This window comes from Hemiscyllium ocellatum, chromosome 32 (genome assembly GCF_020745735.1).
Source record: "Hemiscyllium ocellatum isolate sHemOce1 chromosome 32, sHemOce1.pat.X.cur, whole genome shotgun sequence".
NCBI classification, from domain to species: domain Eukaryota; kingdom Metazoa; phylum Chordata; class Chondrichthyes; order Orectolobiformes; family Hemiscylliidae; genus Hemiscyllium; species Hemiscyllium ocellatum.
This window is the reverse complement of record NC_083432.1, coordinates 35,450,129-35,470,691: the sequence shown is the minus strand read 5'-3', so window position 1 is coordinate 35,470,691 and position 20,563 is coordinate 35,450,129. Positions and strand designations below refer to the sequence as shown.

The 20,563-nt window shown below is 39.9% G+C and overlaps 1 protein-coding gene across 1 annotated transcript in view; it reads right to left on the bottom strand.

Moving 5' to 3' along the window:
* Nucleotides 1–20,563, bottom strand: part of LOC132830712 (ceramide synthase 6-like) — a 37,912-nt gene that overhangs the window by 2,371 nt on the left and 14,978 nt on the right. The window contains exons 6-9 of the mRNA XM_060848534.1: nucleotides 12,296–12,388; nucleotides 5,906–6,034; nucleotides 3,112–3,218; nucleotides 502–658 (exon numbers count right to left, since the gene is read on the bottom strand). Coding sequence (XP_060704517.1) covers nucleotides 502–658; nucleotides 3,112–3,218; nucleotides 5,906–6,034; nucleotides 12,296–12,388 — 486 coding nt within the window. The remainder of the gene's footprint in view (nucleotides 1–501; nucleotides 659–3,111; nucleotides 3,219–5,905; nucleotides 6,035–12,295; nucleotides 12,389–20,563) is intronic.

Below are 20,563 nucleotides of genomic sequence, written 5' to 3'. Positions count from 1 at the left end.
GTGTGTGGGAATGGGATATCCACTTCTTAAAACATTTATAAAACCAGGGGTTAGGAAAATGGGATACTGTCGACAGAGAGTGCTATTATGTAATGGGAGCCCCCATTAAGATGGTATCCCCTTTTACTTCTCACATACTTTGCAAAACTCATCCCCTGAATTCCATCTTGTCACACTTCCTACAATTTCTAAATCCTCTTACCTTAAGCGAATGATGCATCAGGCTTCCTCCTTTGAGGCAGAGGTAAGTAAGAGGATAAGTAAGGGGATAAAAAGTTACTGGAGGTTGGCAGATCTGCCATGAGCTTACTAAAGGGTGGAACAGGTTAGATGACCGAGTGGCATACATGCTCATTTTGAGACAGAGTAATGGGAGTTTTCTTTTGACACTGGGAAACAAAAATGCTTTGGCTTCAATTAAATCAATTTTATATTGTTGACAACACTGTCTGTCAGGGTCCTAATTATAATCTACTGAAAATGATAAGTTCAGAGGTTTACCTTTCCTTTATGAAATGCTTTAAACACCATACGAATGATTAGATGGGACCAGTAGATGTGCATAATCAGCAGCGTGATAAGAAGAAGATTAATAAAGCCCCAGATTTTGAAAGGTCCTATGATCTCCCAGCTTTCATAAAACACAGATCTGATGCTCCTGTAAAACAAAAAATACACATTACACATACAGCTTGTCAGCTGAGCAATATTTAAAAAATGAAAACAAATTTGAATCATACATTATGAATGGGGGAAGAGGTATTCATTATTTGGGTAATAAGCTAGTGGGTGAATCACTTGCCTTTAAAAAATTATTGAAATCAGAGCAAAAATGTCAGGTACTTTAATGACAGGCAAGATGCCCTGCTAGATTACCACATGGGTAGTAGGAATTAAAATCTACCCAATTATTTGTCCCTTGCTAATTGCAGGATAGAGTGAACTGGCAGTATGCAGCCCCAAAAATACTCGTGATCACAAGTGAAGCTCACTTAACAGCGTCACTTGGAAAGTATCTTTAGTTCAAATTATGTAAATTAACTCAGTAAAATTAGCAAACAGTGAAATTACGTCATCAGTTGCATTCTTTGGAGATAGTTAAGAACTTGGTAGAAATAGTTCAGAAGATTGTTGAGCCAAGCAACCTCTCGCTACTCCTAAGAAATAATATTCTCTTTTTGTGCAATACAAAATGCTATACATTCCTTTTCCACTCATTTATAGATCTCTTGCCACCTCAGCTGCTGAAAGCATGGGATACATAGATTCCTTATAATAGCTTCTCAAAGACATGTTAGACAACTAAGTCAGGAATAGCAAGGCTTGGTTAAATTGAAGACCTCAATAGCAAGATAAGTGAGACACAGAGAACCTCAACTAGCTGAGACATGAGGCAGTCCAGGATTTTGAATTCCTGAATGTAAATTTTGCAATCACGATCTTCAAATTACTGGGCAACATTTAAATTCAACACCTTCTATATGAAAACAAGTAGTCTATCAGAACACAAGCCACAGAAATCAACTTGAACCTTTTCCTCTTCGATGATGTGGATAAAATACACCAGTCATACATATTGCGCTACTGCTCCTGACTTTGGGAATTAGATTAGATTAGATTACTTACAGTGTGGAAACAGGCCCTTCGGCCCAACAAGTCCACACCGACCCGCCGAAGCGAAACCCACCCATACTCTTACCCCTACATTTAACCCTTAATTAACACTACGGCAATTTAGCATGGCCGATTCACCTAATTTGCATATCTTTGGACTGTGGGAGGAAGCCGGAGCACCCGGAGGAATCCCACGCAGACACGGGGAGAACGTGCAAACTCCACACAGTCAGTCGCCTGGGGCGGGAGTTGAACCCGGATCTCTGGCGTTGTGATGCAGCAGTGCTAACCACTGTGCCGCCCAAAATGTTTAATCCAAAGTGTTTTCCTACTGTTATTTGCAATAGGGAACAATTTCCTACGTTTGTTAATCAAATTATTGACCTGTTATACTCAAAATCATGGCTCACTACAGATAGTAAAGTGGAATTTGTTTCTTCATGAAACTTCTCCCTCAATCCAAAATAGTCAATCTAAGTAATAATACTGTTGCAATGTCATATGAAAATATATTTTTGCTATTGTTACTTTCTTTTTCTACAGAAGAGCTTTGGCATGTCCAAATATTCATGAATTTTAACCTAAGGCAATGTTTGCAATCTTATTCAATCTTATCACATGCATTCATCCAAATTATTTTTTAAAAGTTGGTTGTAATTAAACTAGGGAATACGGTGGATGACAACTTAACAAGCTGAACTGAAATGTCTTCCTGCTTTACAATGGAGGTGGCAACTCATTCATGTTATTATGCACCATGAATAAACAGCGTATTTAGTATTTTGAGCTTTTAAATTTCAACTTTTCTGGAGTCAATGAAAACTGGCTGTCATTTACTAATTTGTTCACGGAATCAGAATCACTGTCAAGGCTGTTGTCATCCTTTTCTTCCCCCAAAGTTAAACTACAAATGAGAAGATCCCAGGTTCATTTCTCAGTCTGTGCTGAGTTATCTGATTTCAACATTAGCTTGAAAGTTGTTTTCAGGAACACTGGATAAGCTCAGCATATCTGGCAGCATCTTTGGGGAGAAAAAGAGAGTTAATGTTGAGTTCAGAACTCTGATAAAAGGATCACTGGACTTGAAATGTTAACTCTTTCTCTCACAGATCTGCTGAGTTATTCCATCACTTTGATTTTCCTTCAGATTACAAGCATCCACCGTTCTTTATTTAATTTAAATTATCAGCCTTGGTTGCTGGAAAGTTGATGTAAATGGACATTGGGTGAAGTCCTGATGTCAAAATAATGCAAACAAACAATCTGTCAATATTCAGAATATGGGCTCAGGAGTGTACATTTGGCTGAGGTATCAAAGCGTAACTGGAGTTTATGATTTCCAATATGAGTCAACACAGTCAAAAGAAGAGGGGAAGAAACAAAACAAAATACATGTACATAAAAGAAAAAAAGGCAACCATTTCATTAGAAAATCTTACCTCTCCTTAATCAAGAGAAACTAAGCTTATCTGTACAAATAAAGAAATGGTTACTTACATGAGGGGGTATATTACCAGACGGGTTACAATGAAGACCACAGCAAACATCAAGAAGAAAATGTTACAAAGTGTTTGCCATTTAGCATAGTTTGCCATTTTAGCCAGCTGTATTTAAAAGGAAGTAGTAATTAGTGGTTTGACCATAATCAGTAAATTTGTAAGAAAATTGTCCACGCCCACACAAACATACAACTTGCAGGAAGCATTCATTCAACAGGCAAGTTATCCATATGCTTACTTTAAACAATGAAACTGTGCATTTCACAATTCTATTGATAAAGAATCATCTTGACCCAAAAGTTTAACTGTTTTTCTCCACAGATGTGTTCTAACCTGCTATTTTCAGCATTTTGTTTTTATAAGGTGGTTTCCAGTGACATTTACAGATAATGGTTGATTCAACACTACACCGATTTGCCAAAAGGAACTTTCTTATTTTAAGTGTATGACATCCACTCTCACTCAAAGTTAAAGGTTTTGCACCCAGCCTAGATATAACTTAATGGCAATACTTATCATTGATCAAAATGACTACATCACTTTCTATTGAATCATTTATACTATTCTAGACTTGCCTGGTTGATACAACATAGAATCAAAAATTACAACTAACCAGAGTTAAATTACAGAATTAATAGTGCATTAAGTCTTAATAAGCTTCCCCAGAGTCTAAATATTACGTTACAGAAAGAGGACCATCAGCACATCAACATCACACCAATGTCAAGAACTATCTATTCTAATCCCCATACTTGATCCATAGCCTTTGTGCTATGGTGCTTCACATGATCCTCTATGTACTTTTTCAATGTTATAATGGTTCTTGCCTTTCTCCATCCTGTGATTTCCAGTTATGCATGGCCCTGTAGGTGAAAACATATCTTCTTAAATCCCCTATAAACCTCCTGCTCCTTACTTTAAATCTGTGACTCCTCATAACTTACCCTTCTGCTAAGGGAATAAGTTTATTGCTATCAATCCTATCTTTGCCCTTCATAATTTTGTAGAGCACGATCAGGTTGCCTCTCAACCTTCTCAGTTCCAAAGAAAACAACCTCAGCCATTATAGTTTCCCTTCATAGCTGAAAAGCTACAGCCCTGACAACATCCTGGTGAATCACCTCTGCAACTTCTCCAGAGTAATCACTTCCTTTCAATAATGTTGTAACCTGAACTGCACACAGTACTCCAGGTGTCGCCTAACCAATGTCCTATACAGCTTCATCATAACCTCCCAACTCTTGTATTCTATTAGCTTTGTATTCTTCCTTGCATTTCATTGTCGTTACATTACTAGTTATTCATACCTCAATTTTTCCACTTTGCTCTTGATGCTCACACTCTTAATTTCACAAATTTCCTTAATTCCTAACATTTTGCTTCTCATTTATTGACATTCATCTACCTTCTTTTGCCTAAAGTGGAATTTTCACAAGTTCTCCATTGTGAAACATGCCTGGAATCCTTGTTCAATCTTTTTTCTCAACATTTCTGTAGAATCCCAAAATCCCTCTAACTTTTGAATACTGCTCTTATTCTAGTGAGGATCTTATGATAGCAACCAAGGGAAACATTCTCATAATAGTTGAATATGTGACCCCTCTGTGATTTTTAATCTTTAATCCCTGCAATGCACGGCAATGACAAATCATTCTCATTTCTATATCTATAACGTCGATCAATAATATGATGATTAGCCTTCTGAGGCTCCTCGTCTGCATTCACATTGTTCCAAGTGTGCTTCTGCCATCCTAATATGTTAAATTGATGCTAACTGCACAATTCCATCCTCCAACCTAAACATCTTACACAATCTTTTTGAAAAAGTCAATCTGGTTCATCTTGCCAAGTACTTTTTTTATTCCTACAATTAACTATTTTTTAAATACAAATCACCTAATCATAGAGTAAGGTACAGGATAAGAAAGTGTTGTTCCAACTCTGCCATCAGAAAGGCATGCTGTCACATTCTAATTTCCTTCTTGACATTTGTGCCTGCTATGGTCACATCTACTTTATGACACTATCAATATTTGGGATGGGAGCCCATATCCTCATCCTTAACTGTATGCAGTTGTAAACTTGACATTACTGCACTTCAGTGAGAGAACATGGGCCTTGGAATTTTGGGACTAATGGATTTTGTAGGAATACAGGTAATAAAAGGTATAAAAGGATTGAATGAATAAGGTAAAAGTAAAATAGCATGCAAGATGGTGTTAGAACGCAGATTGCTTCACTCTACAGGTAGCTTTGGAACTTCATTTAAATTAGCTAAGTATTTGAAAAGGAAGGGTAGAAAGAGTATAGTAAAACAGGCTAAAGTGTATAATTTACCTTTGAACCACAGGCCTACGTCAAATCCCATCTGCTTCAGTAGTGTGTAATAACATTTGAGCAGATTGATTAAAAAATTTAAAACTTCAATGGGATTGAGTGACTAGAATAGATAATTTGCAGAGGAGAGGAAATATTGGTATAGTTTGATGAGTTAGTGGTCTTGTTTTTCGTTGTTAATTCTAATGATTTTTTAAAAAGAAAATATAATATCATTAGTTTAGCTGAATGAAAGCACACACCACAGGCCTGGTTACATTTAAATCTGCCATTTTTAACAACAGTTTTGAAGAACTGTTTTCATCACCACATTGTAAGTTAATCCCATAATTACCTGGGTAATGGATATCTTTGTTGGATTATCTGCATTGTAAGAATCCAAGTACATGGCTTAGCTGGTACATATTAACTGATTAAGAAATGTTATATTTTCAAAGCCCGTTTCTTATACCTACCTCTAAAACAATGTCAGCTGCGTCATGCAACAGAAGAACAATGGCTCCTGCCCGTGTCATGTTGGCAACATACGCAATTGTAAGTAGCAGAATAGTGACATGATGATGGATACACATGACAACAAAATCCTAAAAACAAAGAAGTGAAAGGCAACCTGCATCATTTGGATCTTGTCTCATTTCAATCCATTCCTTGCCTTAATCTGGCTTATTTAGTGGTGTTCCACTGGTATTATAATCTGTAGACTGCAGTCCCAGCTAAGGATACACAAGCTTGTGACCAGTACACTCTCTTTTGGCCCAGATGGATCAGAGTCCTTAACCAGGAATTTGACACAATACCTAGATAGCATTATATTTGAGTGACAGAGGGATGCTGCTTTATCTGATGGTCCACTTTTCTGAATTCTCAGAATTGTATGGACAACCCTTTAACTAAAAGCAAAATTCCAGATACAAATTCAAGAGTTGCTACCAATGATACACATCCCAACTTTTCTTCAATTCTCATGTTACAGTACACAAGAGTACACGAACAAACCAGAACCAGAGGGTAATACACATTTTGTTTGTTGGAGACGAGGAGGATCTTAAAAGAAAGTGGAACAAGGATCAGTTAAAAAGTATAGTATTTGTTTAAAAGAATAATTTTTTTTTAGATTAGATTACTTACAGTGTGGAAACAGGCCCTTCGGCCCAACAAGTCCACACCGACCCGCCGAAGCGCAACCCACCCATACCCCTTACCTAACACTACGGGCAATTTAGCATGGCCAATTCACCTGGCCCGCACATCTTTGGACTGTGGGAGGAAACCGGAGCACCCGGAGGAAACCCACGCAGACACGGGGAGAACGTGCAAACTCCACACAGTCAGTCGCCTGAGTTGGGAATTGAACCCGGGTCTCAGGCGCTGTGAGGCAGCAATGCTAACCACTGTGCCACCGTGCCGCCCATAATGTTTTTGTTCAACATTCTGGAGGATAACACTCAATTCTTCAGTTTGCGTTTTGTTGTCTCCTGACCATTTTTTCTCTCATCTCACCAAAAATTCAAACGTCCCTGCTTATCTCCTGCAGACAGTGACATCTTAGGATAACATGCAATTTACACAAGCATCAGAAATAGAAGGAGGCCATTTAGCTCCTCAAGTTGCTCATGGCGAATCTGATTGTGGCTTTAATTTTACTTGTCTGCCCACCTTCTGTATCAAAAATCTATTTAATGCAGCCTTGTATATACAACTGTGACACAAATCAGTCAAGTATGAACAGGACGTATTTGAGCGAGGCTGGGTTTCTACTCGTCATAGAAATCCTGACCAAATTTTCTAGCCCATGGGTCAACAACACAACGGAAACATAATATAACCAAGTCTTCCTCAAATGGCTATGCATTTGAGTTTCCTACAAAACAGGAATCCTGCCTGCCTTTCTCTCCATAATCCAAATGCACTGTGCTGCTCAGGCTGAGGTCTGCTAATACAGGTCAGGGATTAGCCTGGGTTGTCCCTGGTCTGTAACAATTAGCACAGCAATATCTAGGTATTGTATCAAGTTCCTGGTTAAATTCTCAAGAATAAAATGAAAGCAAACAAATTTATTTTGAGGAATGTATTGAATTTTCAAACATCCACAGCTCCATTCCAGTTGTGTGGAGATATAGGCAATGGTTTAAAATTTTGTGGTAAAATGCAAATTTGTAGTTTACTTGTAGTTTATTTCTCTGGGCATTAAAATGTTGCAGAAAGTGAACACATTGTGGAGACTGTACACATGTCATTTCTAATCTGTATGCTGTTGATGCAGGAGCTTGTTAACTGTCAGCTACAGATAGGAACCTTGGACTGTGGTACATGTCATGAAGAGTGCACATAATGGGACAAGTGTTACAGAAAGTAATAGCCTGGTTTGTAAATTAAGTTTTTTTTTGGGAAGTATGTTTTATGATAAAGTAGTGGCATTTATTTCATATTTTGACACTTTTAGCTAATCCAAGATTTACTGCGATGCATAATTTGTACTCTATGAAGAGCCTAAATGGGCCAATACTACACTGGTCACCTTTCATAAACAGGTTTCATTGCTTTCTACCATGCTGTAGTCAATAATAGCTTTTAAACATCAACAATACAGAATCACAATCTGGAAAAACAATAAGGATTACTCAAAATAATTCCCAGATTAAATATCAAACTTATTTTTCAGTGTCTCTTTTACCTCATGTCCAGCACCATAATTACAATTTGAGGTATTACTTCCTTCAGTAGCACCTTCCCAAATCTGTGACCCCCTAGTACCAGGTAAACAAAGGCAACAGATGCACGGGAACACAATCAGCTGCTTGATCCCTACTAGCTGCACATCATCAGGACATTGAAGTGTACTGCCATTTTTTTCACTGGTGCGGTGTCAAAATTCAGGAACTCCCTTCCTAACAGCACTGATCATACTTACACCCGGAGAATTGCAGTGGTTGAAGAATATGATTGATCATCACCTTCACAAAGGCAATAAATGCCTGCTGAGTCAGCAATAAACACATCCCATGAACAGATTTTAAAAACTAGGAATAGATCCCATTTACAGAAACAACGACATGAATAAATATGTTCTCATCTATAACTATAGGCGAGGTGCCTGATGATTGGAGGGTGGCTAATGTTGTACCTTTGTTTAGGAAAGGTTGTAGGGAAAACACAAAAGACTATAGACCTGTGAGTCTGACTTTGGTTAAAGGTAAATTGTTGGAGGTGACTATAAAAGGAGGCAGTATTTATGGACATTTAGAGAGGCAAAATGTGAATGGGAGAGACAGCATGGTTTTATGTGAGGAAAATTGTATCTCACAAACTTGATTGAGTTTTTGAGGAAGTTACCAAAAACGTTGATGATGGCTGACCAGTAGACTTTGTTTATTTAGATTTTAGTAAAGTCTTTGACAAGGTTCTGCATGGTAGAATAAGTGGTAAAGTCAGATCACATGGGATTCAGGGTGAGCTTGCTAATTGGATACATAATTGGCTTAATGGCAGGAGACAGAGTAATGGTGGAGGGTTGCTTTTTCGACTGGAGGCCTGTGATGTTTTGGGTCCTCTTTTGTTTGTCATCTATATAAATGATTTGGATGAGAATATAGAAGGCATGGTTAGTAATCATGTGGATGACACCAAAATCAGTGACACAGTAGACAGCGAAGAAGGTTTTAAGATTACAAAAGGATCTTGATCAAATGGGGCAATGGGCTGCAAAATGGCAGATGGAGTTCAATCTGGATAAATGAGAGGTATTGCACTTTGGTCCAACAAACAAGGATAGGGCTTATACAATTGATGGTAGGGCCTTAGATAATGTTGTAGAACAGAGTGACCTAGGGGTGGAGGTAAATAATTCTTTAAAGTTTGCGTCACATATAGACAGGATGGTTAAAAAGGTTTGGCATACTCGCCTTCAATGCTCAGTCCTCTGAGTATAGGAGGTGGGATGTTATGTTGAGGTTGTACAGGATATTGGTGAGGCCTCTTCTGGAAAACTGAATCCAGTTTTGCTCACCCAGTATAGGCAAGATGTTGTCAAGCTGAAGAGGGTTCAGAAGAGATTTAACAGGATGTTGCCAGGTATGGCAGGTTTGAATTACAAAGGAAGGCTGAATAGGCTGGGACTTTTTCATTGGAGCGTAGGAGGTTGAAGGGTGACATGATAGTAGTTTATAAGATAATGAGAGGTCTTGATAGAGTTGTTAGGGAGTTTCAAGTCTGGAGGAACATTTTTAAGGTGAGAGGAGAGAGATTTAAAAAAAGGGGAGGCAAATATTTTTTTACACAGAGGGTGGTTCGCATGTGGAATGAACTTCCTGAGGAAGAGGTGGATGTGGATACAATGTTTAAAAAACATTTGGATAAATACATGAATAGGAAAGGCTTATATGGATATGGGCCTGGAGCAGATAGATGAGACTAGTTTAGTCTGGGATTATGTTCAGCATGGACTGGTTGGACTCAAGGGTCTGCTTCTGTGCTGTTTGACTCTTTAACTCTAAATGAGAATAAAGTGAATTCAAAAACTAAATTTTGCAAATGTGGTGCCACTGTTTTAAAAAAGGAGGTAGACAAAAGGCTGGTAACTAAAGGTCAGATATCTTAAAACTTCTGTGGTGGGGAAAATGCTTGAATCTATAATTAAGGAAGAAATAGCGAGACACCTGGATAGAACTGTCCCATTGGGCAGACGCAGCATGAGTTCATGAAAGGCAGGCCATGTTTAACTGAAATTTACTGGAATTCTTTGAGGACATTACAAGCACAGTGAACAACAGGAAACCAGTGGACGTGATGTATCTGGGAGTTCCAGAAGACATTCAACAAGGTGCTGCACAAAAGGCTGCTGCACAAGATAAAGATGTGTGGCATTATGGGTAATGTATAAGCATGGATAGAAGATTGGTTAACTAACTGAAAGCAAAGAGTGATGATAAATGGGTAGTTTTTAGCTGGTGATCAGTGGCTAGTGGTGTGCCTCAGGGGTCAGTGTTGGGACCCCAATTGTTTACAATTTACATAGATATTATAGAGTTGGGGATTAAGTGTAGTGTGCCAGAGTCTGCAGATGTTACTAAGATGAGGGGAGTGGGAGAAAAGAGTGCAGACAATGCAAAGTTTGCAGAGGGATATACATGCTGAGTGGGCAAGAATCTGGCAGATGGAGTACAATGTTGTTCCTACCATCCATTTTGGTAGGAATAACAAAGCAGAATTTATTAAAATGGTGAAAAATTGCAGCATACTGCTCTGCAGAGGGATGTGGGTGTCCTTATGCATGAATCACAAGAAGTCAGTTTGTAGGTGCAGCAGGTAATTAAGAATGCAAATACAATGTTGTCCTCATTGCTAGAATGATGGAGTTTAAAAATAAGAAGGTTATGCTGCAGTGTGTGGGTGCTGGTGAGACCACACCTAGAGTACAGTATACTGTACAGTTTTGATCTCCTTACTTGAGAAAGGATATACAGGCACTGAAGGGACGTACATTGTTTGCAGAGTTCAGAGGGTTGACTTCTGACGAGAGATTGAGTCGATAGGGACAGTCCTAATTGGAATTTAAAAGAATTGGGGGGGGTGGGGGGAGAGAGAAGAGAAGAGAGGCGGAAAGAAGTGAGGAGTTTGTTTCCACTGGTGGGTGGAACTAGAACTAGGGGACATGGTCTCAAAATAAGGGGGAGCAGATTTAGGACTGAGTTGAGGAGGAACTTCTTCTTCTAAAAGGGTTGTGATTCTGTGGAATTTCCTGCCCTGTGAAGCAATTGAGGCTACCTTGTTGAATGTTTTTAAGGCAAAAGGTAGATTTTTGAACAGTAAAGGAATTAAAGGGTATAGTGAGCAGGGAGCAAGTGTAACTGAATCCATGATAGATTTATTGAATGCTGGCCTACTCCAGCTCTTATTTCTTATGTTATTATGTTACATTTTTAAATAACTTTCACAATTAAAGAATGGTTACATTTTAACTTAATAAATCAATGAAGCACTAATTTCCATAAAAACATGATTAACACTGATTTTATTTATGATTATATCCAAGCCATGAAAAGCATGCTCAACACCCATCAAAAAAAATTGCATTTATATAATGCTCACGATAACAGGGATGTACAAAAGCACTTTACAGCCAACTTTCAAAGTGTAGTTTCCCTTGAAATACAGCAGCCTGTTACTCTTGAGCCAACTCCCAAAAATGGCAATATGATAAATGACCAGCTATCTTTTGGAATGTTGACTGGTGATGAATATCAACTCTCCTAATTGCTCTTCTTCTATATAGTCCCATAGGACCTTTTATGTCCACCAGATAGCAGATAGGACTGCATCCAAAATAGTACCTCAAACAGTGCAACACTCCTTCAGCATGCACCATTGTGTCAATCTGATTTTTGTGCTCAAATCATGAAATAGAACTTAAATTCACATCTTCTGAATGTGAAGGCAACAGCACTACCAAATGAGTCAGCAAACATTCCAATACAAGATACAAAATAATGCATTACCTGGTCCACTGTTCACTTACATACACCCAATGCATAAATATGATATTGAATCCCTGCAGCACACCCTCCTATGCTTTCCTTTCTAAAAACTATTGCTCTACCCAATTTCAATAGTGCCTTCAATGTGCTGTCTATTTCTCTCTGATTTTACCAACTTTACCTTAAGCCCAATCAACAAGGGGGTAATTTAGGTGAGCTGGACAAGATATCCCATTACGTGTTGGGAAAGCAGGTTTGAACTGTCATTTCAAAACCAGACACCGTCAACATATTGTCATCTTGGCTATTAGTTTGTATGAGATATCAATACGTGCAGATCATAATATGTCCAGAGGTCACTGGTAGACTTACCTTTCGTTTAACATCAAAAAACTGTGAAAATATCAGTGATCCATAGAAAGCAAATTCCATCATGTAGTGTACGTAAATTTGAAATGAAAGTTCCTGCACAAAAGGGAAGGAGACAGGATTTAACTTTTGGTCCTCTAACAAATATCCTTTGAGTGATAAAAATTTTTTTCCAATTATTTCCTTTTTCAAGCTACCGGCCTTTTTGTTTTAATACCCTGCCCATCTAGTGGAAACTTCCTGTAAATTCATTGAAGACATCCACAGAGATTCTGATTGTTAAATCTGCTTTACTCAGTAGGCAAGGAAGGTACCTGACAAAAACTAACCGAGTTAAACATCAGGGTTTGTATTCCCTATTTGTAAAGGATAATCACCAAAATGTTAAACCATAAGTGGACCACAAATCTTCTACTCTGCTCAGTTTTATTTTGACTTCTGGTTGTATAGTACTGGACCATTCTCAAGCCTAGACTGAAAAATTTTGAAACTTTATACCAGTTTTCAATTTTCTCTTTAAATGCTGCACATTTCAGGGAGTGGGGCCAGTGCTGGCACTTTTCCACTCATTGAACCCATCAAATAGAAAGTCAAAAGTTAATGTAAGTCCTCCATTCAGTGGTCTAAAAATGCATCTTTATCTAAGAGCTTTATTCAAATGTTGCACGTTCTCTTTTTGAGCTGGATTTAAGACCCAGATCATGATTTCTTTGAGCTCAATGATCTATCAATCTCAGTACTGGATGAACTTAGAGGCAGATCATCTGCTGTTCTTAGGGATGGATAACTCTGGAGATATCTGGCTTTTTGGGGTCCAAACCATCTCAGTCCAGAATGGCTGATTCATTGTTCTAACTCAAAATAATCATCATAATTAAGTTGGTGCAGGGCTGAGAGATTATAAAGATGCAAAATACTGCATATGCTAGAAATTTTAAACAAAAACAGGTGTGGAGAAACACAACACATCTGGCAGTATTTGTGGACAGGGAAATAAAGTTAATTTTGAGTAAGATTGGATTCTTCTTCAGAACTCAAATTATCTGAAAGAATATTACATTGTTGAAAATACCATGCAACAGAGGAGATGTTTAGGATGCCCTGACCAGGTGATCAGATCTATAATGATGCAAACTTTTTTATTTTCTAATCTCCGGTAAACATAATTCATCAATTTAACTGCTGCTTTCCCTGTCACCAAATTATGTCTCTCCCTTTGTCAATTATGGATAGTTTTATTTGTTGCACTGCACTCACTAGAAAATGGCTGAGCTCATTATATCTAGAAAAGTAATGGTCGGTAAAGTGAAGACTTTTTCACACCAGCTCAAGTGGATTCAAACACACTTTTACGACAAAGCAAGGTTAACCCATCTTTTGGATGTTGGTCATTGAAGTGGAGAAAGCTGAATATGTTTAATATTCTTCGATTTTGCACTTCGAGCAAATGTATTATCAGATGTATACCAAAGAGTGTTTATTTATTCTATAGGGAGTAGTTTGGCCACAACTAAATAGAACATAGTGAAGTACAGCACAGAACAGGCTCTTCGGCCCACAATGTTGTGCCAAGGATTAATCCTATCTAAAGTAAAATAACCTAGCCTATGCACCCTCAATTCACTGCTGACTATGTGCATGTCCAGCCATTGCTTACATGTCCCTAATGACTCTGCTTCCACCACTACCGAAACGTTGATTCTCCTGCTCCTCGGATGCTGCCTGACCTGCTGTGCTTTTTCAGCACCACACTCTCATGTTGGAAATTTTAGCAAACATCAAGATTGTTAAGTCCCCAGGGCCAGACCAGATTTATCCTAGATTGCTCTGGGAAGCGAGAAAGGGGGTTACTAACCCACTGGCAAAGATCTTTGCTTCCTCACTCTCCACGGGAGTCGTACCAAAGGATTGGAGGGAGGTGAATGCTGTTCCTCTTTTCAAGAAAGATAATAGGGAAATCCTTGGCAATTACAGACCAGTCAGTCTTACATCTGTGGTCAGTAAGGTTTTGGAAATAATTGAGGGACAAATTTATGACTATATGGAAAAGCACAGTGTGATTAAAAGCAGTCAGCATGACTTTGTGAGGGGCAGGTCTCATTGAATTCTTTGAGGAGGCGACGAGACAGGTTGACAAAGGTTAGACAGTGGCTGTGGTGTATATGGACTTCAGAAAGGCATTTAATAAGGTTCCCCATTGTGGGCTCATTCATTAAGTCAGGAGGTATGGGATTCAGGGAGATTTGGCCCTCTTGATTCAGAATTGGTTGGCTCACAGAAGGCAGAGAGTGGTTGTAAATGGAAAGTATTCTGCCTGAAGGTCAGTGGTGAATGGTGACCCACAGGGCTCTGTTCTTGGGCCTCTGCTCTTTGTAGTTTTTATAAATGACTTGGGTGAGGAGGTGGAGGGGTGGGTTAGTAAATTTGGTGATGACACAGAGGTTGGAGATGCAGTTGGTATTATCAAGGGCTATTGCAGGCTGCAGCGCGACATTGACAGGATGCAGAGCTGGACTGTGAAATGGCAGATGGAGTTCAACCTGGATATATGTGAAGTGATGCATTTTGGAAGGTCGAACTTGAATACTGAATAGAGGATTAAAGACAGGATTCTTGGCACTGTGGAGGAACAGCAGGATCTTGATGTTCAAGTGCATAGATCCCTAAGTTCAAGTTGCCACCAAATCGATAGGGTTGTTAAGAAAGCATATGGTGTTTTGACTTTCATTAATAGGGGGACTGAGTTTAAGAGCCACAAGGATTTGCTGCAGCTCTAGTGAGACCATATTGGAATATTGTGTCCAGTTCTGGTTGCCCTATTATAGGAAAGATGCGGAGGCTTTAGAGAGGATGCAAAGGAGATTTACCAGGATGCTGTCAGGACTGGAGGGCTTGTCTTACAAAAACAGGTTGACTAAGCTTGGACTCCTCTCTGGAGAGGAGGAGGAAGAGAGGTGACCTGATTGTGGTGTACAAGGTAATGAGAGGCATAGATACAGTTAATAGCCGGGCACGATTGACTTCCATGAGGGGTCATAGTTTTAAGGTGTTAGGAGGAAGGTATAGAGGAGGCGTCAGAGGTAGGTTCTTTACACGGAGATAGACTAACTCAAACTTTAGAGAGGCTCTAAAGAGACTTTTATTCCTTCATGTAATGTGGATGTTGCTGGAAAGGCTAGCATTTGTTTCCAACCCTAATTGCCCTTGAAACCAGAAGGTTTGGGAGGTCATTTCAGAGGCAGTTAAGGCAATCACATTGCTCTGGGGCTGAAGTAACATATAGAGTCGAAATGGGTGGCACTGGAAAAGCACAGCAGATCAGGCAGCACCCGAGGAGCAGGAGAGTCTGTGTCTCGGGCATAGGCCCTTCATTAGGAATGTGGAGGGGGAAATGGGGATGAGGAATAAATGGAGAGATGGGGCAGGCAAAACCAGGTAGGAAAACGATAGATGGATGCAGGTTGAAGTTATTATGATAGATTATTGGGTAGGGTGCAGGTAGGTGGTAAAGAAGATGGACAGGTAGGACAGGTCAAGAGGGTGGTGCTGAGTTGAAGGGTTGGATTTGGGATGGGATTGGGGGGGGGTGGGCGGTTAGAGATTTGGAAACTAGTGAAGTTGAAGCCAAGTGGTTGAAGGGTCCCAAGGTGGAAGATGAGGCATTCTTCCTCCAGTTGGCAGTTGGCTTTGATTTGGCAGTGGACACAGTCTAGGACTTGCATGTTCTTCGGGGAGTGGCAAAGGGAGTTGAAATGGTTAGCCATAGGGCAGTGGGTTGTTTGAAGGGTGTGTCTTAGAGATGTTCCCTGAAACGCTCCACATGTTGGCATCCTGTCTCCTCGATGTAGAGACCATATCGAGAGCAACTGACGCAGTAGATGATGTGGGTGGATGTGAAAAGATCCTTTGGGGCTTTGGACAGAGGTAAGAGTGGTTGCAGGTTTTAATCTTGTGTGGCAGCAAGGGAAGGTGCCAGATGTGGAGGGTGGGTTGGTGAGGAGCGTGGACCTAACAGAGTCATGAAGGGAATGGTCTCTGCAAGCATGCAGATAGGATTTTATATTAGATTAGATTCCCTACAGTGTGGAAACAGGCCCTTCGGCCCAACAAGTCCACACCGACCCTCCGAAGAGAAACCCACCCAGAACCATTCCCCTACATTCACCCCTGACTAATGGGGCGGCACGTTGGCACAGTGGTTAGCACTGCTGCCTCACAGCGCCTGTAGACCCGGGTTCAATTCCCGACTCAGGCGACTGACTGTGTGGAGTTTGCACGTTCTCCCTGTGTCTGCGTGGGTTTCCTCCGGGTGCTCCCACAGTCACAAAGATGTGCGGGTCAGGTGAATTGGCCAAGCTAAATTGCCCGTAGTGTTAGGTAAGGGGTAAATGTAGGGGTATGGGTGGGTTGCGCTTTGGCGGGTCGGTGTGGACTTGTTGGGCCGAAGGGCCTGTTTCCACACTAAGTCTAATCTAATCTAATCTAATCTAATGCACCTAACACTATGGGCAATTTGGCATGGCCAATTCACCTAACCTGCACATCTTTGAACTGTGGGAGGAAATCGGAGAGACACAGGGAGAATATGCAAACTCCACACAGACAGGCAGCACTGCTAACCACTGAGCCACTGTGGTAGGGTCAGACTGTAGATGATGGAAATGGCAGAGGATAATGCACTGTATCTGGAGATTAGTGGAGTAGAAGGTGAAGTCCAGAGAGTTTCTATCCTTGTTGCAGTTGGCGGGGTGGGGATCAAGAGTGGAGGTGAGGGACGTGGAGGAGATGTGCTGGGGGGTATTGTTGATCACTTGGGAGGGAAAATTGCAGTCCCTGAAATAGGAGAACATCTGGGATGTTGCGGAGCGGAACTGCTCCTCCTGGGAGCAGGTACAGTGGAGGCAGAGGAATTGGGAGTAAGGGATCGCACTTGTAGAGGTGGTGTAGTCAAGATAGTCGATGGAATGGAAATAGATGCCTCTGTTGAGTCAGTCACTGGAGTTGGAGACAGACAGATTGAGGAAGGGGAGGGAGGCGTCGGAGATGATCCGTGTGAACTTGAGGTCAGAGTGGAAGGTATTGGTGAAGTTGATGAACCATTCAACTTCCTTGTGGCGCCAATACAATCATCGATGTAGTGGAGGAAAAGGTGGGGATGGTGCTGGTGTAACTACGGAAGATGGATTGTTCCATGTACCCTGTGAAGAGACAGACATAGCTGGAGCTATGTTGGCCAGACAGGGTAAGCTTAGTGAATTTCCTCTCCCAAAGGAGAGTAGCGAAGCAGATGGATATTCTGAACAAATCGACAATGTTTACTGAGACTAGTTTCAATTTTCAATGGTATTAATTTAGTTTCCTCTAGCTGCCATAATGGAATTTAAACTCGAGTTCTCAGTGCATTAGCCTAGGCCTCTGGATTCCTAATATGCAAGAAAAGTCCTGGAAAATCTCAGCACGTCTGGCAACGTCTGTAGAGAAAAAAAACAGAGTTAACAGTTCAAGCACCATAAGATTTTTATTCAGAACTGAAGAAAGCTAGAAATGTTTTAGATTTAAGCTATTGAAAAAATGGGAGGGGAGAAGGGATAAATGGAACACAAGGACAGGTCAGGGAAACGCTAGAATGAGAAAAAGATAAGAAATCAAAGCTGCCATAGTACAAATAACCAAGGAAATGGTAATGGTTGTCAAAAAGCAACAAAGCATTGGTTTAGAGAAGGTGTTGATGGCAAATAAGAGTGAGTTCTGACAAAAACAAGAGTATGAAAACATGATGAATAATTTGAAGGAGAAATGGAAAAAAATCTTTCAAAACAGCAGACAGAGTTCACGGTCTAATGTTGCTGAACTCTATGTAGAATCTGAAAAGGGTGTAAAGTACCTAACTAGAAAATTAGCAGCTGTTCCTCCAGCTTGCACTGGATCACTCAAAACACAGAACAGAAATGTGAGTGAGAGAGCCAGATGAGTGTATCGAAATGGCAAATAACTAAAAGGTGATGTCATGTTTGTGGACTGAACAGAGGTGTTCCACAAAGCAGTCATTCAGTCTGCACTTCGTCTCTCCAATGGAGAGGAAATTGAACTGAGAGCAGCAAATTCAGCAGACTAGATTGTAAGTACATGTAAATTGCTGCTTCACCTGGGAGGATTATTTGGGGTTTGGACAGTGAAGTTGGGGGAAAGAATTCTCTGGATTATTTATTCTGTGAAATTATCACTGCACCAAATCTTCACAGAACTTCATTCATGTACAAAAATCAAACTAAGTAAAAAATACTGTATTCTGAAAATTTGAAAATAATTGCTGCTATTTTTAAGTAAAATGCATGGAAAAATTTCAAAATATTTTAAGAATTTGTTGAAACAATTGGGGTAGGGTGACACAAAAATGAACCTTACTCCATCCTTTCAAATGAGAATATAAAGCTGTTCTCCTATTGGGTGTATGCAGTGAACTCATTTTCTTTCTGGTCAACCCAAATTCTAAGGTTGGAGCTGGATAAACTCGTCAGACAGGTAAACTTATCAGGAGAAATATCAAAAAAAATGACAGTTTTATGTTGGTGGTTGCGTGAACATGAAAGTAGACAAGTTGAGAGTGCAATTACAAACAAATGGTTAAGTACAGCTAAAATTATTTGTTTTGTAGAATATTAAAAAAGAATACAGTGAGCATAATAAATATCAGTTAAGAAAAAGTTAAGAAATTATTAATACAGAAAATTTTGTAAGATAATACTGTCTTGCATATACAATTGAGAAAATTGCAGTTTTTACACTAGATTAGATTAGATTCCCTACAGTGTAGAAACAGATTCTTCGGCCCAACCAGTCCACACCGACTCTCTGAAGAGTAATCCACCCAGACCTATTTCCCCTCTGACTAATGCACCTAACACTATGGGCAATTTAGCATGACCAATTCACCCGACTTGCACATCTTTGGAAGGTGGGAGGAAATCGGAGCATCTGGAGGAAACCCACATAGATACGGGGAGTATGATGGTGCAAAAGAGAACCGAAGAAGTGTTTGCAGCCATCTTCAAACAGAAGTGCCAAGTAGATGATCCATCTTGGTCTTCTTCTTAGCTCCCCAGCATCTCAGTTACCAGGCATCAGTCAACTTGATACACCACATATGGTATCAAGAAATTGCTGAAGGCACATGAGAAAGTACCGAAGAGTTACTAGGATGATACAATACACACATGAATATGCACATTGAGACAGAACTGCAGGCTCAATGTTGGGAAAAAAAATTGAGGGTGACATAATGGAGATATTTTAAATTATCAAATGTTCTGAGAGGTTGGAAGCAAGGACAGTATTTCCTCTTTGTGACGACTTGCTGCAGCTACAGCAATCGATACAAGATGGTGCAACTAGAGGCAATCAATAGGAGAGTCAGCAAGAATTCCAATAGGGAATGGAGAAGAAATATCTTCACCCAAAATGTGCTAAGAACCTGGAACTTTTGACGACAGGTTGTGCTTAACATTAACCTTTATAAGATCTATTCAAGGAGAGACTGTACAAACATATAAGGGAGAAGAAAATTATAGGTGATAGACTGAGATCAAGAAAGATGGGAAGATGCTCTGCTGGAACACAGTTTAGTTGGATTGAATGGTCTGTTTCTGTGTTGCATATCCAAAGAAATCCTGTGTAAAAAAAGAACTGAAGAAGGCTATTAGGCTAATGCAGGAGATATCGTGATCAATTTTTTTTAAATCAAGTCGGACCCTCTCATTGTTTTAACTGTGCCTAATAGAAGTATTCTTATAGCAGAGCAACTCTCTTTAGTTGGCCTGTAAATTTACTACATGGCATGCTAGTGAGAACATTAGTTCAGTCCTTATCTGGCCTGAGATAGCTAACCTCAGCTTGATGATCAGTGGTTGGTGTGCTACATTTGACCCGAGAATCCCAAATAGGTAAGAAGCAAGACCAAGAGAAAGTTCTTACATCTGATTATTATCCAGTAACACTATTTCATGTGCATTCATGCAGCTGTTACACAGGGACAGGATTTGGCTCTGCTGTGATCCCCTGGATCAAAACTTTTGCCAGTATTTAATTTGTTCATTTCCTGGAGTCAACTTGATCCCAGAAGTTTGACTATCATTGATCTCAATCTGGTCTGTCCTGTGTTGACCTTACATATTCTGAAGAGGCCAGCTGCATACAGTCCATTATATCCATCATCCACTTTTTCCTCTGTTCTTTCTATGTTTTCTGCCAGTCTTCACTCCCAAGAACTATCTC